This window comes from Talpa occidentalis, unplaced genomic scaffold (genome assembly GCF_014898055.3).
Source record: "Talpa occidentalis isolate TD23 unplaced genomic scaffold, MPIMG_talOcc4v2.1, whole genome shotgun sequence".
Classification (NCBI taxonomy): Eukaryota; Metazoa; Chordata; class Mammalia; order Eulipotyphla; family Talpidae; genus Talpa; species Talpa occidentalis.
The window spans coordinates 31,414,254-31,440,667 of record NW_026555331.1 but is presented as its reverse complement, the minus strand read 5'-3'; the positions used below and the strand labels follow the sequence as shown (position 1 = coordinate 31,440,667).

General features: G+C 35.7%; 1 protein-coding gene across 4 annotated transcripts in view; it reads left to right on the top strand.

Annotated features, from left to right (window-relative positions):
• Positions 1-26,414, top strand: part of VPS13B (vacuolar protein sorting 13 homolog B) — a 622,702-nt gene that overhangs the window by 434,647 nt on the left and 161,641 nt on the right. For all 4 annotated transcript variants that reach the window (XM_054692064.1, XM_054692063.1, XM_054692065.1 and 1 more), the window contains one exon: positions 15,874-16,011. In XM_054692064.1, the coding sequence (XP_054548039.1) occupies positions 15,874-16,011 (138 nt within the window). The remainder of the gene's footprint in view (positions 1-15,873; positions 16,012-26,414) is intronic.

Below are 26,414 nucleotides of genomic sequence, written 5' to 3'. Positions count from 1 at the left end.
GAAAAAAATCTAACACAATATTGCTTGTAATTATTTACTATTTTCTGTGCAAGTCAAAATATTATTACATCTGCTCATATTTCTTTTTATGGAAATCATATGGAACAGTAGTAAACAAAGGAGTTTTTTTCTTACTCTTTGTGAAGACTTTGCCGTTTAGAGGATAATTTTCAAAAAATTCCTAATTCTTACATAAACATAAAATGAGCATGTCAAAAATTTTATTTAACTCATTAATTAATGAGGGACTAGTAAGAATGTTGCATAAGAATTTATAGAATATCTCTAAGGCCCTCGTCATCTCAGAGATTTTGATTTTCTTATTCATTAGGGTCATAAAAATGGTAAGAACCACTTGATCATTGACTTTATTCATTGTTAGCACATAGCTCTGGGTGATTGTACACAGATGGAAATATTTTTGGACATTAAATTATGAATATTTGGTTTCATTTGACATATTCTGGAGACTGTAATAAAGACTCTGAAAGCAAATGCTAAAAATCCTTTGAGCATTGTTGGGATATGGTGTAATTTCTCAAAGTGACTGCTTTAAATTAATCAACGTGGTTTTTAAAATCACTCTTAGCCTCCTGTCTTGTCCAATCAATTTGACATTATTTTAGAATGAGCCTCTTATCTCCTTTCATTTTTACATTCAGAAAAATCTTTCATTCATTCATTCCCTTTGAACACTAGCTGTTTATCAAACATGTTTGAAATGTTGAGAAACCAGTAATGAGACCCACTTTCTACCTTCAGGCACCTCTCCTCATGTAATAATTATATTTGTTATGATTGATGATGAAAGTTTAGCAGAATATAAATTTTCATGACATAGAGGGCTACAAAACACTTAAAATGACTTCAGTGCTGTAACTTCTACTTCCAGAGAGTCAACTTATTTAATATCGATTATATGAAATAGCTTAAGGAAAACGGTTTGGATACAAAAGGATGAAATAGAACTATTCTTTAACTTTATTTTTTATTAGTTGATTCAGCTCTAGTTGCAGAACAGATTTTGTTTTTTAGTATTCATTGTTGTTTTTTGGCTATATTTCTGTGTAATGTATTTTGTGGTTGCTCTGGATTTTCAATAAATATACCTAATCTTTCATAGTCCATTTAGAGCTAACATTTTATCACTCTAAGGTAAATGTAGATAGATGCCTTATAATCTTACAGATTCTTTTTTCCGTCCCACTTATATTATAATTATCATATATATTATGTCTACATGTATTAAAACCCTTACCAGCCAGTGCAATGCCTGCTTCTGCATGTCTGTACACACACACACACACACACACACACACACGTACACATGTACACACATACACGTGCGCAATCTGGGATCCACCCTTCGTGTAAAACCAGGGGAGGGCCTCCCTGATGGTGCAGGTGGTAGATCGCAGCACTGTGAAGCTGTCTGCAGCCTCTTCAGTGCCGGTTCAATCCCTACCAGCTGCGGAGATACCACATGGTGGGGCAGACCTCTCCTGTCTCTCCCACTACTCCCCTCAGCAGCATATTTTGGTTGGTCTGCCTGTTCTGTTCCCTGCTCTGTCTCGGGTGAATCCTCTCACCCTCCCGCACATCTGGTCTGCACCCCGGTTCTTGTATAAAAATAAAAATAAATCTTTAAAAATAAACAAATAAATAAAACCAGGAGAGAAAAAAAAATTAATAGCATTAGGTTTTCCCCACACTGCTGAAACCACATGGACCTGATGGAGTTTCTTTTGGACTTGGCTGTTCTTGCCTTTACTGTGGTCCACAACTTAGAACTCATTCTCAAGTCAAAGTTATAATCTAAGAGAAGAGAGGAAAAGCAAAATGAGAAACTCATTACTGTATGGGTCACATGTGCAAGTTAGATTCCCCTCCCTAGTCTGTATTGTTTTTGTTAATTTTGCTGAGTTTTCAGGTATGTATGTCTTTATTTTTTCTGAATTTTTCATTATTAGCAAAATAAGAATTAGTCTGTAGTGAGCTTTTTCCAGTTTTGACTAGTACCAGAAATTCTGCAATTCTAAATAAATGAAATACTTTGTAGCCCATTAACTGAGGCATGGTTTTCTATGAAATTTAATACTTCCTTCAAAACTGATACTTTTTATATGTATCTATGAGCACAAGTTAAATATATTGTAATGAACAATTACTGCTGCCAGGGACTTGTCAAAATTAACGTGATTCTGCCCCATATCACCTTTAAGCAAAGAATGTGCTCCAGACTCACAGGGCAGTAATAGTGCTTTTTCATTGTGTTCTTTAGGGATATCCTTTCATATGTTATAAGTTCAAATAAGAAGAGAAAATGCTATGAAACTCACTGTCCTTGTCAATCTGCTATCAGCATGTATGACTGATGCATAAACACATACATACACATTTTGTGTGTATTGTATGTATATATACTCCAATTATACACACACATATGTACCATTTATATATATGTACCATTTATACACATATATATTAAAAAACTTAAACTCTGTGTGAGATGCTACCCAGAGTAGATGATAAATTGAGTCATTATTTACACCTATAACTGCATATATTTTAGAAACCAGAGGTGAAGAGAAGTATTAATTTTTCATTTTTGCTTATAATTTTCAGTGTTGTTAATACTGTATAATCTGCAATCCGCATAATTTAGTGATTTTAAAGTATATGTAAAAAGTGTAGCTGTAAGTACTTTGATTTGCTCTCTGTATTTCAAAAAGGGAAAAATATTTAAAACTAAATTATCAGCTTGAATTCCTTTATTAACATTAGTATTAATAACCTACAAATGATTTTCCACCTAATTCAGGTAGGTAGTACATCTGTGAATTAACAGGTTTCCTTTGAAAATACTAAAATAATGTGGCGATGGGCTTTTCCATGCCTTTCTCACCTGGAGCAACCTCTAACAAAAGGGAGTTCATCTGCCAGCACCTTTATATGTAGCAGCTGTGTTATTGGCAATTCTCATTGAAATAAAGATGTATATAGTTGTTTTTAACATAATCGTATTAGTTGTGTTTATAAATATTTAAAAATTGGTATTTGTTTTGTTTAAGGTAATGGAGTCCAGATTTGACATTGCCTCATATCTTGACTATGCAGCCCAAGGCAGCCTCAAAAAGTCATTTTTCTTCTTGTTTGTTTGGGGCTTTTGTTTGTGTTTGAAGAAATGACTGTGCCATCTGGTCAATTGTGAAGGAGTTGAACCATTCTGAGCAAATTTTGAACTAGCCCCTGTACTTCTCAGAACAAAGTCAGTCTGGTATCTTATTACTCATTAATGTGTGCTTGGGTGCTACAGGAGGCCGTCTCATCCTTTCAGAACCCCGACACGACATTTTGCCTGAGGCTGGTCCCTGGCACTTGGGATTAACAAACAAATTTGAAGACAATTCTGCTCTCTTGTAGTTTCTTTAGACCTTATTTTATTTTTTCAAGCATCAATTAGACTAAAATATACAATTTAAAGTTGTTTAGAATTTACAAAACAAAACAGAATTTACAAAAAAACAGCCACAAAATATCTCTAGAGTAGGATTCTTACTGCATTTTAAAGGTGTATAAATCTTACCATGTGACTTAAGATTCAGTGAAAAGACAAACATGTAATAGAGTTCAGTAAGAGCTCAAGGGGTGGAATCAGTCCTGAGTTCTAATCCCAGCTCTGCTACTCATAGTTTGTGACCTTGAGCAAGTTATTTTGCATCCCCAAGTCTCAGTTCCTTATCTATAATATAGGGATGATAATTAATTGGTAGCAACCACCTAGGCTTGCTATAATGATTAAATAATGTATATGACATTCTTGGCTAAGTGTGTAGCACAGGACTTGGTAAATGTTAATATTATTTCTTTTAATTGCTAATATCCTTGTGCAGATTTTAAGGAAGTGGTTGTAACTGGTAAAAAAAATTCACATCAGGGCCTCCCCCAGTGGTGCAGTAAGTTGAGCACAGCACTGTGAAGCTGTCTGCAGCCTCTGCAGTGAGGGTTCGATTCCCGGCTGGCGAGGGAGATTCCCAACATGGCACAGCAGACCTCTCCTGTCTCGCCTGCTGCTCTCCTCAGCAGCGTATTTCAGTCAATCTGCCTGTTCTGTTCCCCACTCTATCTCTGGTGAATCCGCTCACCCTCCTGTGCCTCTGACCTATACTCCAGTTCTTATATAAAAAGAAATAAATCTTTCAAAAAAAATTCACATCATTTCAGTGCCAATTATAGCTATTGTATAGTTTGAAATTTTTCAGCTACAGTAATTGGCTTCTTTATCCTTTCATGAATAGGACTACAGAAAATGTGCCAAAGACATTTGAGTAAACCAACAGTTGGAAAATCATAAACTGGCTCCTTACACCTCATAAATCATATCTTGATTTCATTTAGTTATTGTGACTTTTAGAGAAGGCTTGAATTACATGTCTCTTTAGAATTAAAGGTTTTGCTAATGTCCCTGGAAAGGCTTAAAATTAACCTGTGTCTTTAATGTCATAATGATCACAACTTGAACATTTATCTGAAAATTTAGCTTCTGGGAACATTTCTTGCTAGCCAATAATGTGGGATGAAATTTTTACTTCTACAGAATCAGCAAGTAAGTAGATCTGTTAAATGAGTGGTACTCTAGTGCATCACTCAAAGAATTGTGGTAAGAAGGTTAAATAAGAATAACTAGTAGGGGGCCTCCCTGGTGGCACAGCAGTTGAGCGCTGAGTTGCAAAGCTGCCGGCAGCCTCCATAGGACCGGTTTGATCCCCAGCCCCCGGGCAAGGGTCCCACATGGTGCGCAGACCTCTCTTGCCGCCCCCTCCTCCCCTCAGCAGTGTATTTCGGTCCATCTGTCTGTTCTGCTCCCCGCTCTGGCTCTGGTGAATTCTCTCACCCTCCCGCGCTTCTGACTGTACCCAGTGCTTGTATAAATAAATAAATAAATCTTAAAAAAAAAAAAAATAAAGAATAACTAGTAGGGGTAATTAGTGTATGGGGAAAGAGATTTTAATGAAAATAAGAAGTTTAGACATCTAGTCTTGGCTCTAATGCCAGGGCTCTTTAATACAAATAACTAAATTTAGTTTCCTTATCACCAAATGGGTATAATTTAATATATATTTTTAATATATCTGATCTTTGTAGTTTATGGTTTAATCCAAGCTCCAAATGAGGTAGTGTTTATGAAATTCCTTGCAAGTATTAAATAATATTCAACTGTAAGTTGGAACTTCTGTAGTTACTAGCAGCAGAAGGGAGAAAGGGGTGGGAACAATCAGTGGATATGTTCCAGTGGAGTCTGAGTGCCTTTGTGGAGGTTTACCAGTACTTCGGTGGTGGGTATGGTGTGATATAGAATGTTTAAAGAGGAGTGAACCTGTACACTTAACACATATGCAGTGTTGTAAGTCGTCGTTACTTCAATAAAAAAAAAAATCAGTGTCCTGGCCCTTTGACACCAATTTCAATGATCACCTTTTTCTTAATATAAGTGAGAAATGGCAAGAAGCATTTAAAGCCACTGAATTGCTCTTTAGTGTTATGGAACTTTGACTTTGTTTAGCGTAGAAATGGGCATACAAGTTGAGATTAAGTTGATCTTCCTTGAGTATATGATTGTCCTTTTTTTTGGAACTGCATCCTGCATTTAATTGCAGTGAATTTTGATCAAATGTCCTCTAAGATATTTGAAACCCACATTAGACTTTAACTTGGAAATAACCAAACCAGGAAGAAGTCAAAAACACCACAGAACAACATAGAAAATAAAAGGAATTAATTGAGATGATAGTACACATATTATCTGCTGGTTGGCACCATTAAGAATTTACATCCTTCTAGCAAAATATGGAAGACTTGTTTATAAAATTAAAGAAATGACAAACACATATCCCAGTGACCATTGTGGTTCTTTCCTCTTTCTCTGTTTATGGGCTCCAGGTTCGGACTTTCAAAACAGGAAATCTTAATCTAGTCATATCTTATAAAGTACAGAGTACAGAACATGGGGAAAGAGCTTATGGAGTTAGCAAATAGCCTGGATTTCAACAAGGAGATTATGGCATTTACTTTGCATGTAGAGCAATATAGGATTGGTTTCTTTGTTGATTTTGCTATCCTTACATTGAATTGTTACTGTGCTTTATGGAATTAGGTTCCTTTATAATTTGGTTTTCAGGCATTGTAAAAGGTCTAACAGATTTGCTTCTGTGGCATTAAAAGAAAGGCAAAAAGCCATTTAAAATAAGGACCATAAAAGAGAGAGCCTCCCTGATGGTGCAGTGGGTTGAGCACAGCGCTGTGAAGCTGTCCGTTTGATTCCCAGCCTGCTAAGGAGATTTCTACATGGTGAGCAGACCTTTCCTGTCTCGCCCGCTGCTCCTCTCAGCAGTGTATTTCTGTTGTCTGCCTGTTCTGCTCCCTGCTCTGTCTCTGGTGAATCCTCTCACCCTCCTGTGCCTCTTGCCTGTAACCCAGCTCTTATATAAAAATAAATAAATCTTTAAAAAAAAAAAAAAGTAAGGACCATAAAAAAAATATAAGCCAGTAATTTTGTAGCTTTCCTTTTCATATCCAGTGGTTAAGAGTAACCATTCCGATAGTGACCTGTCATTGCAGGGAGTTTTACTTTAAACAACTGTGCATTTGGCTTCAGAAGAAAGCCTTTTGGGCAACTTTAACAATATCAATTTCATAGTAGAGGCAAATAAATCTAGTACAATAGAGCCTCCTAAAATACTTTATTTTTTTCAAATTCTATTAAGAAACATCTTTGTGTATTCTTGGCAAGGCATAAAAGAATTAAGGTGAAGGATCATCTAGGAACATCTTGTCAATGAAGTGAGAGAGAGTGAGGGGACAGTATGGATCCTCTGAGCCTTCATCTACTTCCCTGATTCCTCTAGGTATTTTTTGTTAAAGGAACCTCTGCTCCCATTTCTAGTTTTAAAAATGGCCTGCAGATTATTTAATTCCTTTTTTAATGTGCAGGCCAAATGTTTCTAAGAGATGGGAGACAAGGTAAAGATAGGTTTTTTTTTTAAAGATTTGAGTTTTTTTTTAAAAATATTTATTTATACAAGCACTGGGTACAGTCAGAAGCACGGGAGGGTGAGAGAATTCACCAGAGCCAGAGCAGGGAACAGAACAGGCAGACCAACGAAATACACTGCTAAGGGGAGCGTCGGGCAGCAGGAGAGGTCTGCGCGCCGGTAAAGATACAGTTTTGATCATTTTTACCAGCAAAGTATAGCAAAGCTGTCAGATCTATAATTTCTCCTCAACCAGAAGTTTTAATAGGGAAGCAAAATATACTAATATTTCAAGTGTTAGTAATTATTTTTTAATTAAAATATAAATACAAATAAGCTTAGCAGTTTGGAGGATCAAAATTGGGTACAATTTCTACTAAGAAGGAAAGCTTTTTATTTTTCACTTTTTTGTATTACTTTCCTCTTATTTTAGGTCAGCAGTAAAAATGATTTTTCAAAATTAATTAAAAAGACTAGGAAGAGGAAATACTTGAAAGACATACCACACACCATACTGCTACTTTGTTTAGCATTTGTGTTTAAAAAAATAAAATAGTGACTACTATGAGTAATCCCATACAAACCACATTACTCCCATTATCTAATATAATATTCTCAGCAGTCCCACAACTTAATCATCTTCATTTTGGAAGCAAAACTCTGGGACTTGGTGAAGTTAAATGAAAGGAACCAGGACTTATACCCAAATCTGTCTACTTCCAGACTTCATGTTCTTTTCGTGACCCTGCATTTTCTCCTGTGTTATAGTCATGTAAACTCTCCTCTGGAATAAAATGTAAAAAACTCCATGAAAGTATGGCTTTGTTCTCTAGGTCCTAGGTCAGTGGTGAACCATTTCACAAATCTTCTATGACAGTGTCATATCCCCTCCAGTTATCAAGAAGAGTTCATCAAAAGCTCTTTCATCAACCTGACAGTCAGTGTTATTTCACAGCTCAAGCAGAGAGAACCTGTGGCAGCCTAGGACAGGCCTGGGCTCATTAACTATAGCAGACTTGGATATGTTTGTAACCCATAACAATAGGTTATTGAAGACTGCAAAAATATAAATAAAATATGTAACTCATTTCTTTTTAAAGCCAAGCAGTAGATTCTTCTGTACTTTTTGAAATGCATAAAATGAAGACAGGAGAAATCTTGAGGCTATTTGTAATGCTTCATCATATGAGCATTTATTTTAGGCTCCTGAGGAATTTGTGATGTTTTTATCATACACTATCAGAAAGAAAACTCATTCCAATGTATCAGACTAGAAAGTTACTGAAGTTTTAATGTTTAACAGTACTCTAAAAACATACTGATTTTAAGCATATTATCAGTAATGCAAACATTAGCATCAGTAGGATTTGATAATGAAGTATAATTTAATATTAAAATTTAGTAACATTGAGCAAAATTTTGTTACCCAGAATTATAAGGAACAACAGAAATGGATTAATATGGCAAAAAGTTAATACCAACAGTGTGATAAATTATTTGCTTACTTAAGATGAAGTATGCTAATACCAAAATTAAAGGCTTATTTTCTGGACTCATCTACAAAAATTTGATTAATAAATTTATGTATGGTGTCAGATGTTAACTAGATTTATGGTGATCATTTTTCAAAATATATAAATATTGCATTATTATCTTGTACTCCTGAAGCTAATACAATATTATGCAGGGCCTCCCCAGTGGCGCATCAGATTGAGCGCAGCACTGTGAAGCTGTCCACTGCCTCTGCAGCGTGGGTCTGATTCCCAGCCGGCCAGGGAGCTACCCACATGGCATGGCAGACCTCTCTAGCCTTGCCCGCTGCACCCCTCAGCAGTGCTTTCGGTCTGTCTGCCTCTTCTGCTCCCTGCTCTGTCTCTGGTGGATCCTCTCACCCTCCCATGCCTCTGGCCTGTACCCAGCTCTTGAATAAATAAATAAAATCTTAAAAAAAAAAAACTATATGCAAATCATGCCTCAAAAAAAGGACTGTCTTTTTCCAGTGGCACAGGTTTCTAGAAACTCTCCACTATGTGAAAAATTAGTTTCCTTCACATTGCTATATATTTGTTAGCATTCATTTTCCACAGAAATGTAAAAGATAAAAGGTATTATGAGAAAATTGAGCTAAGGAGTGAAAAAAATAATTCTGACAATAGTTATCTTTCACATCAAAAATGTTTGGAACTGCCAGGGAAAATAATTATTGGTCTCACTTCTCTTTCTGTCCTTCTTTAACCAATCTACTTATAGAGATATTCTTGCACACAAAAGTGACCAAGAGAAAATAGAAATAGCCCTGGATTATCAACTCCTTTGTTAACATGTGGTTGATGAAATTAGCTGTTAGAGAAGAGAAGGCAGAGTGAGAAAGAAAATAATATTGATTTTGTGTCTTGCTTTTCCACTCTTTATAATAGATACTTAGCTTTCATAAGCAGATTTTTATGGTACTAAGCTCTTTAAAATTCAAATTTCCTTATTCATATGGCAAAAACAAGAAAACATTTTGTCCCCAATGAGTAGCACTTAGAAATATCTGGTATACTTCTGAAATTTATTATACATTTTGAGTGTTATGTCACTTAATATATAATGAAGTGACTGGATAGTGTTATATCCAGGAACTTATCATAACTGAAATCTGTGGGAGAATGTCTTCAAAATGAGACCTCAGTGAAAACTCAGTTTAGTTATGGAAAAAAAAATGCTGCCACATAGCAGAATAATAAAGCTTTAAAAAATTGCAGCATTCAGGGCCTCCCCTGGTGGCGCAGGCGGTTGGGTGCCGCACCATGAAGCTGTCTGCATCTCTGCAGCACCTGTTTGATCCCAGCCGGCCAGCAAGACCTCTTTTGTCGCGCCAGCTGCTCCCCTCAGCAGTGTATTTCGTCATTCTGCCTGTTCTGTTCCCCGCTCTGTCTCTGGTGAATCCTCTCACCCTCCCGCTCATCCAGCCTGTACCCCGGTTCTTGTATAAATAAATGAATAATCTTTTTAAAAAAATTGTAGCATTCAGGTGTTCTATATGAACTTGAAGAACAAATCTTTTTATTAAGTAATAGATTGCAAAGAAAATAAATGAGTTCATTTTCAGAGTTTCATTTTGAGTTGGCTATACTGAATCATGATATATTTTATATAATTGAAATGTTAAGCAGACATACTCTGTGAATATTTGCTATGGGTTAAAAATGATGATGCTGAGTGGCGCTACAAAAGACCACTTTTAACAGATTCAGATAGAGGAAAACCTCCAAAGCATTAAATGAAAGGAAGATTTTGTGACTAAGAGCAGTGTGATCTACTAACACTTAGATTACAGTCTCAATCCAGTCTCTGAAAGCCAGTTGTAGCTTGATCCATCTGAGAACAGACTTGAGACTTTCTGTATCTTCTCTTTGGGTGTTCCTTGTGACAAGGTGTGAAGTATATTCTTTTGGAAGCCAGGGCAATCCGGAAGAAAGGCAAATGCTTTTCATAGCAAATTGCTATGTCAGTAGCAATGTCTTATTGAAGTGAATTCTTACTGCTGCCAAATAATATTTATGGCTTGGAGCAGTTTGTCATTTGCTCTGAGCCATTTCCCACCCTGTGTTGCTCCTCTTAAATTATGACTTTCTTGTGCTTCTTAGGCTTGGGACAACAGTATAAATGTGCTCATCAACATCACCGGAAGCTAAGTCTCTTTAAGAGCTTCCTGCACTTGAATAAATCAGTATTTGCTAAGTATGGAGAAAATAACTAGCAAAATCTGAAGGAGCTTTCAACAGGAAAGTCATTCCTATTTGCCATTCCATTTATATTATATTCACAGCCTCTATAATCTTAGATTATCTGGCATTTTCCCAGTCATATTATCCCTGAGGAATGTGTAATATGAATACTATTTTCTAGATCTGATGATGAAATTAAGGAGAAGTTAAGTTAAAGAAAGTATAGGAAGTCTGGAAGCTATGCCCCTTATCATCTAACCACTAGAGCATAGGGGACTAAATGTTAAGAGTAATTTTTTTTAAAGATTTTATTTGTTTATGCATACAAGAACTGGCGTATAGGCCAGAGGTGCAGGGGGTGAGAGGATTCACCAGAGACAAAGTGGGGAGCAGAACAGATGGATCTACTGAAATACATAGCTGAGGGGAGCAGCAGGCTAGACAAGAAAGGTCTGTTGTGCCATGTGGGTTAGCTCCCTGGCTAGGGATTGAACTTATGCCACAGTGGCTGGCAATAGCCTATAAGTGCTGAGACTTTAAACCCCTGCACCACGAGGGAGGCCTCAAGGACTAAATATTAACTTGCAAACTTGAGCCATTTCTCTTACACCTTTAAGCTTCTACTGCTGATTCATCTAACCACAATAACTCTAGGCATGTACACAGTATAAATTTTAGCTAAAATTGGGAGAGCAGCTATCAGTCCCTCATGCATTTGATATTCAACAACCATGTGACCTTTACCTTCTTGGATAGTCCTAATTTCATTTATTCTGTTCTGTTATTCCAATAAATACTGCTATACTTTTAATACAATTGTGCAGTAATATTTAATTGGGAAATAGTTATTAAAATTTTGGTTTCCTTTGATAGATTTCATAGGCTTTTATATTTGCTTTACTTTTTAATTTCTGTTCTGCTTCCTACCATTTCTACTTTGTTTATTTTATCTCCTCTTAAGTCATATGCCTCAATGATTTCCCAGTACAGACACCTATGCTAGGTGCCAGAGGGCCAGGCCCTCTTGTTTCTACCAATAGAGAGGTAGCCTATGCAAAAATCTATCTCCCTTACTTGGAAAACTTTCCTTCACATTATCAGATTTTGTTGCACACACTCCCCATCCCCAGCCCCAATTTATATCTTGATGAAGTAAGGTACCAAGTATATAACCCTGGTTTTTTTCTTCAGCTCTAAATAACTTATATGTCCATATATTAGTAGATGCTTAAGATCATAAAGTCTCCAGTACATTAAAAAACAGAGTATGTGTATGTATGCAAAAAAGATCTTTTTTTTTTTTTTTTTTTTTTTTTTTTATAGAGGCATGCTTTTATTTTATTTTATTTTACTTGTTTGTTTGTTTGTTTTATACATGCACTGGGTACAGTCAGAAGCGCGAGAGGGCGAGAGAATTCACCAGAGCCAGAGCGGGGAGCAGAGCAGGCAGAAGGACCGAAGTACACTGCTGAGGGGAGCAGCGGGCGGCAGGAGAGGTCTGCGCGCCATGTGGGACCCTCCTGTGGTGGCCGGGGAGCAGCCGGGGATCGAACCGGCGCCGCAGAGGCCGCGGGCAGCTTCGTAACCCAGCGCTCAACCGCTGCGCCACCGGGGAGGCCCCAAAAAAGATCTTTTACATTTCAATTTACTAAATCCGGTATCCTATTTCTTTGTGTTACTCACTTAAAACACTTGAAAGTTCTTCTATATTAGTATACAAGATTCACATACTCTTTTTTTATCAGCAGCATAGTATTCTATGCTGTATTCACAGTACAGTCATTATTTATTTTACCATTTCTCTATAGATAAATATTTACATTTTGCCCCAGGATTTTAATATTACAAATGATACTGCAGTCAACTTCTTTGGGCCTTTATCTACATACTATTATTTTCCTAAGATACAATCAGCTACAGCTGGTCTTATAATACAGTTGGCCTTTCTTTTTTTTTTTTAAAGATTTATTTTATTTATACATCCAGGGACTGGGGTATAGGCCAGAGGTATGGGGCTGGTGAGAGGATTCACCAGAGACAGAATGGGGAGCAGAATAGGCAGATTGGCTGAAGTACACTGCTGAGGGGAGCAGCGAGCAAGATGAAGAGGTCTGCTGCGCCATGTGGGTTAGCTCCCTGGCCCTGGACCAAACTCATGCTACACTGGCTGCGGATAGTTTCACTGTCCTGAGACTTAACCGCTTGTGCCACTACGGAGGCCCCAATTGGCCTTTCTGATCACAAGGACATGAATATTTAGAACTTTAGTAGGTACTAATTTTCAGTCCTCTTTTCCATGCAACAATACTGTATTTATACTTTTAGCCACTATATGTGGGATTGTCCTTTTCTTCTTCTCCACCCCCCCCCGCCGCCTTAGAGATGTTATCTGTCTTTTTAACTTGTATTAATATGATAAATAAAAATTGTATTTAGTGTTTTGATTTTTATGTGCCTGATTAATAGGAAGATTGGACAATGTTTTCCTATTTTTCATAAAATAATGTTCTCCAGAAAGATTATACAGCTTAAAGATAAAAACAAAATCTTAAAAATGCTTCAGGAAGCTATAGGAAAATGCATAATCACTTAGGGAAAAATCCATAAAATAAAGCTTAATAGATGTTTGACCATATCTATTAAAAAAAGGGGGGGTTGTATTCAAAAAGCATCAGATACAGTTAAATGATGGTTAGGATTTAAGAGGAAATATTTGCTACATATGAGAAACAAAACATTAATGCCCATACTAAATAAAGAGCTCATAGAAGTATGGGGAAAAAAACAACCCAATAGAAAAATAAATAAATATATCTTTTGTAGAAGAGGAGTCCTAAATGGCCAATAAATGAAAAGATGCTTAAGCTGTTCTTTTTGAACTATAATCGATAGCAAATGGCTGTCTTATGTCAATATACAGACCTTCTTGATTCTTTTAAACAATTGTATGGATTACCATTGTTTATTTCTGTTCATGGCATTTAGGTTGTTTTCTTCTTTTTTCTATGATTCTACAATGTGTATGTGTGTTACACAGGCTTTATCAGTTTTTCTAGACTTAGATCGATAGGTGAAAAATTCTGTTTTATTTTAAAAGATTATTTCTTTGATTATTGCTAAGATTTAGTATCTTTTTTTCCCCAGTTGTCTTTATTGAAGAAAAGTTCATTTACATCATTTATTTGCTTTAGGGTTTATAGTATCTTTTAATGTTACTATTTTTAAATGCTTATAGCCATTTGTTTTTATTTATTGTCTTCACTAGATAATTGCTTTTTCTATCTTCTACCCATTTTCCTGTTGGTATCTATATAAATTATGTAAACAGTATATATTTATTTTCTGTCATATAAGTTTAAATACACAATAACTGTAACTTGTTTTACTTATTTTTAGTTTTGCTTACCATTTTTAATACATCATATCAATATTTCTGCATCAGTTTATCTATGTTCATTATTCAGTTATTTACATCACTTACCTCTCTCAGATCAGTGTTCCCTCCCAAGATTGTATTCCCTTCAAAATGAAGAATTATGTCTCCTCATCTAAGCCCAGCAGCTACCACTTACTTGATAATAACTGCTTCTTGATGACTAGATAGATGAAACCCTAGAGAGAGATACCCAGATCCTGACAAATTATATAGCTCCTGCAAGCTAATTATAGATCCTACCAAGAACAAAGTTTTGCCATCCTTTCACCAGACTTGACCATTATGCTTGAGAGAGTAATATAGTGTTACTATGTAATGGATCTACTATACATATTCTCACTGCTTTAAATTCACTTATCATATATAAAAAGAGAAGAATGTACTAGCTTAGTGTTTGATCTTTACCACATAGATCTAACGTCACGATCAATTGCTTTCAGTATTTTCTTTGAAATCACATAAAGGTTCATGTGCCAAATTTCATAAGAATCACATGATAAGGTCAAGAAATACAAATTCCAAGGCAGAATTTATATGCCCCATTCACATATGACAGTAATACTATCTAACCATATGTTGAATATAATACACTGTATGTAAATGCTATTCTTGAAAGCAATCCAATCAATAAAACCTAAAGTAAATAACGCTTTAATAACACATTTCAAATCAACTGAAAATGGAATAGATGGATTCTATGGCAAGAACATCCCTATAAAATTGACATTCAGAGGCCTTTAAAACAGAATAAAATAATCTTGAAACTAAAAAAACTGAGTATTTGGAAGTTTTTAAAAAGTATACTATAACGTGTATGCCAAGATGCCACATTCATTTATATTTAAAGAGCTATTTTGATAAAAAACTGTTTGCTAAGTATTAAAAAGCTAATTCAGTTTGCCATCACACCAATAGCTAAAAAATATTTTTAAAAAATATGCAATATTAGCCAGAAAAAAGTAACAAAATAAATACTCAGTATTTAACAGAAAAGGTCAAAGGTGTTTTAATCATAATTGGAACTATTAAAAGATTGACCAATTTTTATCGTTACGGGAAAGCTACTGAAGTTAACTTCAAAAGCCTACCAGTAAAAAGTGATTGTGGTATCAGTAAAACACTGAAACAGATCAAATAACCCCTAAGTAGTGCTAATCCACTGATCTTTGAACATGTATATGCCTTTTTAAGCTGAAAAGGTTGCCCTTTTTTTTTTCTTAATTTGTTTCCAACAACCCGTTGGGGAAAAAAAACCCAATAAATTCAACTGTTAACAGTCAGGAGCTCAGAATACAGGAACTTTACATTTATTCAAAGATGATATAAGACCTAAACTGTCTTTTCCTTTTTGTCATGGTTCTGCATCTCTTTCCTGTTTTATTTTAGGCTACAATTAAAAAAAATAATTTTTTTTTTTAGGCAACATTGGTTTGTAACAATTGTATGTAATTCAGAGGCACAGGATGGTGTCTCCTCAGATGCATGTCGTTATACCACACCCACCACCAAGGCGCCCATGGTCCTGTCTTTCATGATACAAATATACATATTCTTTTTTATAAACAACTATGCCTACAAACAAATGAATTAAATGAAGATTACATACAGTTATTTAAGCATTTTTTCCTCTTGGCCCATCAGTGCAACAAAAATCATATAATTAATGATTTTAATATCCGTTTTGTCACTGCAGATCCTGGAAAGACTTTGCCTGAAGCCCTTGATTACTGTACGGTTTGGCTACAGACAGTGCCTGGGGAAATAGACAGCAAAAGTGGAATCCCACCTTCCCTTGTAACACTACAAATTAAAGACTTTCTAAATGGACCAGGTAAGAAAGTAATAATTATTGGGGTATCATTTAATAAGGGTGAGAACTAAGCCCCCGATCTTTGTCCAACAGAAAGTTTTGAGAGGCTTGAATAGATAAAGGGAATTGATAAGGTTGCTGTGGGAACCAGGCCAACAATGGGTGTACATTATTTTCATGTGAGTATTTTAATCTATATCTAGAGTGTGTTAGTAACATTGGCATTCCTTGCCAAAAATGAATAGTCCTTTTTTTTCCAAAAATATACTCTCTTTGGAGAGTATTTCCAAAAATATACTCTCTTTATTTCTACCTTTTCTATTAACTGTGTCATCTTAGGAAGTTGACCTCCTATGCCTCAGTTTCCTTAACTATAAATGAAGATAATAAAATTAGTAATGAGTGCAAGATAGATAGATGGACAAATGTGACACAAGATAGACATACATAAGATAGTATACCTAGGTAGATAAATATGTCCGGTGCACTTATAGACTCAAGAAATAGGCACTATAATCATTCCTATTTTATGAATTAGGAAACTAAGAAAAGTGAAGTAAATTGCCCAAGCCCAGGGTCTCAGAGGAACCATTTGAACCCAGGTCTCTGATTCCAAAGACCTACATCTTAACTTCTATAATATATTAATTTTAGCTAGCTAAAAAAATTTTCCTGTCTTCCTTTTATCCTCCTCCTCCTTCTCTTTTTCCCACTCTATTTCTCATGATTCTCCTCTTTTCTTCCCTTACCTCAGTGAGATCTTAGCTATTTATATAACAAAAATACTATAGTTTCCTTTTCCTTTTATTTTATACTTACAGTGCTTTAGAACATACTCGTCTTCAGAAGAATACTTATTATTACTTCATTAAGAATTAGAACATTGGGGCCTACCTGGTGGTGCAAGGGGTTAAGACATAGCACTGTGGCGCTATCTGCAGCTACTGCAGTACCAGTTCAATCCCTGGCCAGGGAGGTTACCCACATGGCACAACAAACCTCTCCTGACTTGCCTGCTGCTCCCCTCAGCAGTGTATTTCAGTCAATCTGCCTGTTCTGTTCCCCACTCTTTGTCTCTAGTGAATCATCTCACACCCACATCTCTGACCTGTACCCCAGTTCTTGTATGCATAAATAAATATATCTTTAAAAAGAAAATAATTAGAACAGATCTCCAACAATACTTTGTGAGGCATAGATTTTTATGAGTGAAAATTACCCTTCTGTGAATCTGGTTGAATGTGCATGCTGTGGCATGCCAGTGTTCTTATGATTTGTGACTATAGCTGGAAAGGGCAATACATCATCATCTGGAGTAAGCAGAGCCTAAAACTACCTTACTGACCCTTTCACTCAGACCTGGTTCATCTAAGTATGTTTCTCCAGTGGGAACTAAAAGGTGTAGAAATGTGAAGAGCTATTTCTAATCATAAGTATCTAGACATGGTTATAAAGACTCAAAGGAAAGTAAGAGGCTGACGAGAAAAGCTATGGAAGTCGTTGAAGTTGGAAGAAGTCCTTGGGGTGAGGTGATGGATAAATTGAAAGGAGTGTGAGTGCTAGTACTTCATGAGTGTGAAGTACCATGTTTAATTGAATCCAAGACTGTAAAGAGACATCAATTGTAGGAAAAAACATGTTGTGTATCTCTAAGAAAGAGGAAGAAAATGTGTTATTTAAACTTTGATATGGCACTTTTTACTATCAGTTGCAATATACTACCTGACTTCAGATTTGTGCATATGTGAAAGAAAGAAAATGTTGGAATGGAAGAAACAGTATATAAACATACGGTTCTATATGGAAGAGTGACAAGGAAACGGGTTTATCTGTTATTTCTGATTTTTAGTTTCTGATTTCTTTTGTTTTTATGCACAGTCTCTCACTTTGACTGGAAAGTTCTCTTGTAGTTTACTTTTGTTGGATTTATTTATAAAAGGTATGAGATCTGCAAGTCATTGGCAAATTATGCATCAAATAAATTGAATTTTAAATCTCAATTAGTGAATAAAAACATATATTTATAGTTCTAGTATTTTGATTATAGCAGAATATAATTTTTTAAAATAGTTTTATGTTTGTGTTTCTTTTACTTTTTAAAATTAGATATAGGTCATTTCTAATTTTATGCTCACTCAATAGTAGTGATAATCTGTTTGGAAATTCAAACTTGTAAGTGAATTGAAATAGTTATTTTATTTGACACCAGTGCTTCTGAAACTTGAATCTGCATTTGAAGCATCTCTAGTTGCTTGTTAAAATGCAAATTGTGATTTCATAGTTATAGAGGGTAAGAATGAAATTCCACATTTCTAGCAAGCTTTCAGGTAAAGTGGATACTGTCTTCTGGGAACCATATTTTTGTACCACAGTTTCATGTGACTCAAATGTTTTTAATAGCATCAGTTACAGTTGTTAAGGGCCAAACTGCAGATAATAAGAGAGGAGAAGATACAAAGAATGATAGATGGTTTATTGAATGTTGTTTTTATTATGAAAAATCAAATACAATATTCAATGAATGATTTATGTTCTACAAATCCAAAACATTTTAACCAAGAGTGCTTTTCTTTATATATTTGAAGAAAGATAGTTTAAATGACATATCATTTGTGTGGGAGTCCATTAAATCACTAACTGAGCAGCCTTGAACTGCTCCAGAATATTACTATCTTAGAAGAAAATTTCCTTACTATAAACAATTTGTCAAGTACATAAGTAGGGCCTCCCTGGTGGCGAAGCGGTTGAGCACTGGGTTGCTAAGCTGCCCGCAGCCTCTGCAGTGCCAGTTCAATTCCTGGCCACTGGGCGAGGGCCCCACGTGGCGCACAGACCTCCCCTGCTGCCCACTGCTCCCCTCAGCAGTGTACTTTGTCTGTCTGCCTGTTCTGCTCTCCGCTCTGGCTCTGGTGAATTCTCTCACCCTCCCGCGCTTCTGACTGTACCCAGTGCTTGTATAAATAAATAAATAAATAAATCTTTAAGAATAATAATAATAAAGTACATAAGTATATGCTTTGCCACAGAATTATTACAGTCTCTCACTACACTGCCACTCTATATTAATTTAGAGATCAGTGGTACTAACAGGACACATTAAAGCATTTCTTGCCATAGGGAGTGTATCATAGATTTTTGGCAATGCAAGAAAATCATCTTTTCCAAATTTTAGGTAATAGTATACTAAAGGGAATATATTATTTATGCTAAGATTAGGAAAGCAAACTTCCATTCTATCATATTCCCCAATATCATTTCCTTCCCTTGAAAAATAAAAAAGGGCTTTTAAAAACTACTACAAATAATGCTTCTAATTTTTATGCAGTGTTGCCATTGAGGATATTTCACCACTATTAATTTCTTAATCTATATGTACATCTTAAGTGTCATTTTCAAAAATGTTTTAGGCTTCATTCATAAAGTAGTATATTTTCATTTATTCTTGCCCTTAAATTAGGGTTACAGTAGCAATAAAAGTTACAGCCACAAAAATTTGAGAAAATACTCAGTACAGGGACCTTACTATTGTTTCATAAAAGTGCAAACAGCAGCTTTTTTAAGTCTTTTGGATTTATTTTTCAGGTATTATTTTATCTAAGCTAGATAATACAAATGTTGCTATTTAGCATTTGTTTTGGGAAAACTTATTCAGAGTTCTCCAGTGTTCCCTTTTCCTCTGCTCACTTAATAGTACATTAGAGCAAATGAGAGGTTCCAACTTCTATATCACAAAACCCTTCAGAGCTCTGTCAACCCCCACTTCCTTCCATCAGAGGCAGCAATTGTACCCATTAGCAAGGTCAGTGGCTTGGAGAAACCTGGAAAACAGCAGCTACCAGAAACCCACTAGAATAATATCTCCAGCAGGTGATAGATTAGTTGGAACAAATTGGAACCATTGCAGTTCAGCAATCCTGATTTCTTTCAAGCTGTTTTTAAAATGTCGTCATTTTAATACACAATCTAAGCCCTGCGGAACAGTCCACAGCAGGTTAATTTGAATCATATGATGTGTCACTGCCCTCAGCTGACATGAGCTCTATTCCATGTGTGAAGCCATAATAAATCCATTCCCAACCGAGGAAAATTCCCCGTGAGAAGGTGAACTAATCCAGGCCTCACACTGGCATGCTAGCCCTCCATAATTGAAAGCAGGGCCACCTGTTCCCAGCACAGTCAGCCTATAGAGAAAAAATTAGCTTTAGATCAGATACTTCTTATATTGAAAAATCATTCATACTTCTTGCAAATCTAAATTCAGCTGTGAATTGCTTGGTATGACATCATACAGAAACGTAGGAATGTGCTCACTTGATCCCAGTTTAAAAGTTGTGTTAACCATAGGATTTCTTAACTTTGAAATGAAAAATTTTTTTAATTTAATGAGAGCTGACACGTGAGAAGAACTGGGAAGGGTGCAGATTTTTCTAATTAACTCAGGGTCATTTGCAAAAACATTTGAGCTCCCTGGTATTTTTTTTCATTGTTCTTTTGCAGACATATTTTTGAATACTGTCACTGTAGTCATGAAATGACATTTAAATGACAACAAAGGAAAAAATGCCAAATTGAAAGAACATTCCCACATCATTTATGTTTTATTATAAGTTGATTAGCATACCACACATAAGTAACATGATGTTATTAAAAACAGTTTTGACAGCAATTTCACATTTCTTTAATTTTAGTATACCTGGTTTCTCTAGTTGAAACACATTAGCACTGATCTTTCTTTTAATAAAATCACTACTTTGGTCTTGTTTAACCTATTCATTAGTTTTCTTATGTAATTTTCAGATCAGCTGTGTACCAGTTTCACCACTGGTTTTATTTTTGTTTTAAATTTTTATTTGACTTTTAATTGATTTTAATCCTATTTTGAATACTACTTTCTGGATAAATTTACAGTTTTATAGATTGCAGTAATTTTAATCTCCTTTACATTTTCATAAAAGTTGGGTTTTATTAATATGAACCTCAGGACATTTATTTATTTATTTATTATTTAAATTTTATTTTTATATTCCCCATACAATTACAACCCCTTTATTTGTTTGACCCCAAGCCCTCCTTTTCCCACCCCCACCCCACATAGAGTGTCTCTGGTTCATAGTTGATTGTTGATTTTGATATTTTCTTTCTTATAGTTATTTTTTCTCGTCCCTTATTTAAGTTTTCTAGATTCCTGCTATGAGTGAGACCATCCGGTATTTTTCTTTTTCTTTCTGGCTTATTTTGCTGAGCATGATCCCTTCCAGCTCCATCCATGTCGCTGCAAATTGCATGTGTTTATCTTTTTTGAAAGCTGAGTAATATTCCATGGTGTATATGTACCACATCTTCTTGATCCAGTCATCTGTTTTTGGGCATTTGGGTTGTTTCCAAAGCTTAGCTATTGTAAATAGTACTGCTATAAACATAGGGGTGCAGGTGCTCTTTGGAATTGATGTTTCTGTGTCCTTTGGGTAAATACCTAGGAGTGGAATTGCTGGATCATATGGAAGCTCTATGTTTAGTAGGTCCAGAAATCTCCACACAGCTCTCCATAGTGGTTGGACCAGTTTGCACTCCCACCAACAGTGCAGGAGATTTCCTTTTTCTCCACAACCTCACCAACATTTGTTGTTGCTAGTTTTTTTAATATGTGCCATTCTCACTGGTGTAAGATGGTATCTCATGGTAGTTTTGATTTGCATTTCCCTGATTACAAGTGATATTGAACATTTTTTCGTATGCCTGTTGGCCATTTGCATTCCCTCTTCAGAGAAGTTTCTTTTTACCTCTCTGCCCATTTTTTGACTGGATTATCTTCTTTGTTTTTGTTGAGTCTCATCAGCTCTTTGTAGATTTTTGTGATCAGTCCTTTATCATTAGTGTTGTGTGCGAAAATGTTCTCCCAGTCAGTGGGATTTCCCTTTGTTTTTGTTATTGTCTCTTTTGCTGTGCAGAAGCTCTTTAATTTGATGTAGTCCCAGCTGTTGATCTTTGCCTTCACTATCACTGCTTTGGGTGATGTGTCTGTAAAGATGTCTTTGATGTGCATATCATGTAGTGTTTCACCTATATTTCCTTCTATGTATTTTATGGTTTCAGGTCTTATGTCTAGTTCTTTAATCCATTTTGAGTTGGTTTTTATGCATGGTGTTAGGTAGTAGTAAAGCTTCATTCTTTTGCATGTAGCAACCCAGTTTTCCCAGCACCATTTATTGAACAAACTGTCTTTGCTCCAATGCATATTCTTTGCTCCTTTGTCAAAGATTAGTTGGCCATAAATCTATGGGTTTATTTCTGGATTTTCTATTCGATTCCATTGGTCTGTGTGTCTGTTCTTTTTCCAGTACCATGCAGTTTTGATGATTATGGCTTTGTAGTATAGTTTGAATCCTGGGAGTGTGATGCCTCCATTCCCTTCTTTTTTTTTCAGGATAGCTTTGGCTATTTGGGGTTTTTGGTGGTTCCAAATGAATTTCATCAATAATTGTTCTATTTCTTTGAAGAATGACATTGAAATTTTTATTGGAATAGCATTGAATCTGTATATTGCTTTTGGTAGGATGGCCATTTTAATGTTTATTCTTCCAATCCATGAGTAGGGGATGTCTTTCCATTTCTTTGTGTCTTCTTCTATTTCTTTTAACAGTGTTTTATAGTTTTCTTTGCATAGGTCCTTTACCTCTTTTGTTAGATTTATTACCAAGTATTTGATCTTTTTTGTTTTGATAATAAAAGGGATGGTTTTTTTGGTTTCTTCTTCAGATTTATTGTTTGTATATAGGAAGGCTAATGACTTTTGTGTGTTGATTTTGTATCCTGCCACTTTACTGAACTGATTGATGAGTTGAATTAGTTTTTCTGTGGAGTTTTTGGGGTTCTCTATGTATATTATCATATCATCTGCAAATAGAGATAGTTTTACTTCTTCTTTTCCTATTTGGATTCCTTGTATGTCTTTCTCTTGTCTTATTGCTCTGGCTAGGACTTCCAGTATTATATTGAAAAGCAGTGATGAGAGTGGACATCCTTGTCTTGTTCCAGATCTTAATGGGAATGCTTTCAGCTTTTCACCAATGAGAATGATACTGGCTGTTGGCTTGTCATATATGGCCTTTATGATGTTGAGGTATGTTCCTTGTATCCCAGAAATTTCAAAGGCTTTTATCATGAATGGGTGTTGCACTTTGTTGACATCTATTGATATTATCTATTGATATTGTCATATGAACCTCAGGACATTTAAATGTATAGTTGACAAGGGACCAAACTTTCAATTTGATGTATTTTTATATGTAAGAGTATCTATCAGTAGATTTGCCATTGCTGTTTCAGAGGCAAAAATTAATGTTTACTGCTGAGGTATTCATAGATTTTTTTTTTATTGAAATATTTTGACATATATCATTGTGAAGATTTAAAGTACACAACATGTTGATTTATTTATCTTGTAATATAATTACCCTTATTAATGATAGTTAGCCCATATGTCACATCACATAATTATGAGTTCTTTTTTTGAGGAGGGAGTAAATATCCAGTCTATCACATCATTCAAATAGGTTTACTTATATGAAGTAGAAATCTTAGGTTGTTCATCCCCAAATATGTGCATTTTTGAAATGTTCTTACTTCACCTGGTGAACTCTATTCTTATGTTCCGTTATTACTGAATTCTTTACTGTGCGGAGATTAAATAAGACATCTTGAAGGTGACTGATTCAGGGAAACTGAGATACCTGCAAAAGATGACCCAAATAGGGCCTCCCCGGTAGCGCAGCGGTTGAGCGCTGGGTTGCAAAGCTGCCCGCAGCCTATGCAGTGCCGGTTCAATCCCCAGCTGCTCCCCGGCCACTGGAGGAGGGTCCCACATGGCGCGCAGGCCTCTCCTGCCGCCCGCTGCTCCCCTCAGCAGTGTACTTTGGTCCTTCTGCCTGCTCTGCTCCCCGCTCTGGCTCTGGTGAATTCTCTCACCCTCCTGCGTGTGGGAAATGAAGAAATGAAGTGGGAAATGAAGAGTGAGAAATGAAGAAAAGGAATATGATTTTTAATATAAGAAGATTCAAAACAAGAGAAGGCATTTTTTGTATTTAATTTAGTTAATTCATTTCTCTTAGTGTTGCCCTGATGGTTAACCCTTTAATTCTTTTCTCTTTCTAGAAATAGAACCCATGTCCAGACCCCTAGACTAGAGTCCTGTCTCTATTGATTCAATTTTACTACCAGGCTATCTGCTACATTTAAAAAATGTAAACTAGTTAATAAAACTGTAAAAACCTTGACTTTTACATTTCTTGCATTTTATAGGTTCCAGTTTGTGTTTGCAGCATTACATTATTGTAGTTTATTTTCCCCACGATTTTATCAAAATGAAATAGTAAACTTGATGTCAGGATGTCAAATAGAGTATGAACCAAGAATTTTCAAATGCAGGAAAATCTTTAATTATGTCAACCTTACTTTTTCAAACATAACTCGTATTTTAGGAAGAAATGAGAAAAGTGGATGGCTTTTAATTAACTGATATTCTAATAAACTTTTATTCAGATAACAACTTGATTTTAATAACAAATTTTCCACTGTAAAATCTTTTAGTGCCATAGAATGAAGGACCTTTAAGACTTCTTCAAAAGTTTGACTTGACAGTGGTGCCTCCAGGAAACTTAACAAATTTAACTAAGCAATAGGACCCACAGAGTCATAGAACTTGGTGTGAAGTGGTGAGATGGTAGGAGGCCAGCATAAGGTGTTATGCTGGGAAGTTAATGGTGTGGCAATTGTTTAGTCTTTATTTCTTCTTGTGGTCTAATTTTTTAAGAATTCTTTCCTCTACTGTTCAGTATTCCTTTGCCGATGGCATTTGGGGGATAATTTTCTCATAACAAGTTGTAGATTAAAGTAGAAGAGACAAAGAACATTATCTGACTTCTAACTCTAACTTTCTAATTTTGTGCTTGCGTACAGCTCTTCTTCCCCTAACTCTATAGCCATTTGCCTTCCCAAGGACATCTGTCCTGAACCTCCTATTCTTATCTCTGTATAGATAATAACTTCAGCTCTCTCTTTGATGTTCACAATTCACAAATTCCTACCTCTGGTTTTGACTCCTTGTTCAACTTCAGAAATATTTTTCCATCTTCCTATAAGGTTTAGTTATTTAAAATTCAGCATGTTCATATTAAATGCTGTCATTTTTCTCCCCTTTCCTTGTTCTTTCCTGCCCTTAGTACTCTTTGAATTTCTTTACATGTGCCAGTAATAGCAACATTTCAGTCATGTCCACTCAAAATCTTACTAGCACCTTCGATTCATTCTTCTTTTTATTCCAAATCCTTTAGGCTTTTCCTTTGAAATGGGGCTCCATTATACCTACTATTTCCCTAGTGTAGGTTTATGCCCTGATTTCTTCTTCGGGGTATCATATGACAGCCCTCCCTTCAGATTTTCCTATTATTCTATAATCCTGCCCTCTATGCTCCTGTTAGATTAACTTTCCCTGCCAACTTTATGTGAAATTTGAATACCTACCTCCCTCAGTTCCTCAAGTCAAACTTTCCCCAGCTTTGAGTCTCTATAATGTCGTATCACCTAGACAATCAGGTTTAGCTATCATTAAGTAAGTGAGATCATTTTATTTCTTTGAGCCTGAGTATTTTTTTCTATAACATAAGAGAGTTGTTCTAAGAACCTTCAAGTTCTAAAATGATGGCTGTAATCCCCAATGGAATTATTCATTTATTTTTACAACAAATATTTATGAGCAATTACCATATTCCATGTGTTGTTCTAAGCATTGGATATATAGCAAAAGTTTGTCTTTTCTCTTATGAAATGTACACAGTTTAGTAGAAAAGATAATTTGATTACCAAATAGTCATACAAAGTTTCATGAAGTTATAAAGTAGTATGTGTCATGAAATTCTATGAATTCATAAGAAGAGAGACTTAGGGAAGCTTCTCTGAGTAAATGACACTTGAGCTGAGTTCTGTGGGAGTTAACCAAGGATAGAGAAGGGAGGGTGGGCTTCTGAAAGAATGTTTGCAAAAGTTTATGTGGGTGTGGGAAAGGGGCTCATGCCTTTTTGATGGAAATGGGAAGGAAAGGATGAGGAACTATATGAGGTGAGTCGGTAGAGACAGAGGCCAGGCCTTGCTGATCATAATAAAGATGTTAGGATTTTTATCATAAAAGCAGGGAAGGAGCCATTGAAGAGCTTTAAGCAACACATGTATGTGATGGTGGAGGGGAGAGGGTATGTGTGGTTATATTTACCTTTTTAAAACATAGCTCTAGTTGCAGGGTAGAAAATAGATAGTGAGGACTAGAATAGATGCAAGTACCCAATTAGAATACTGGAGTAGTACTGGTAAGAGAGAATGATAACTGAGTCAGGGACTGGTTATAGAAATGTGAGAAGTGAAAGACTTGGTAG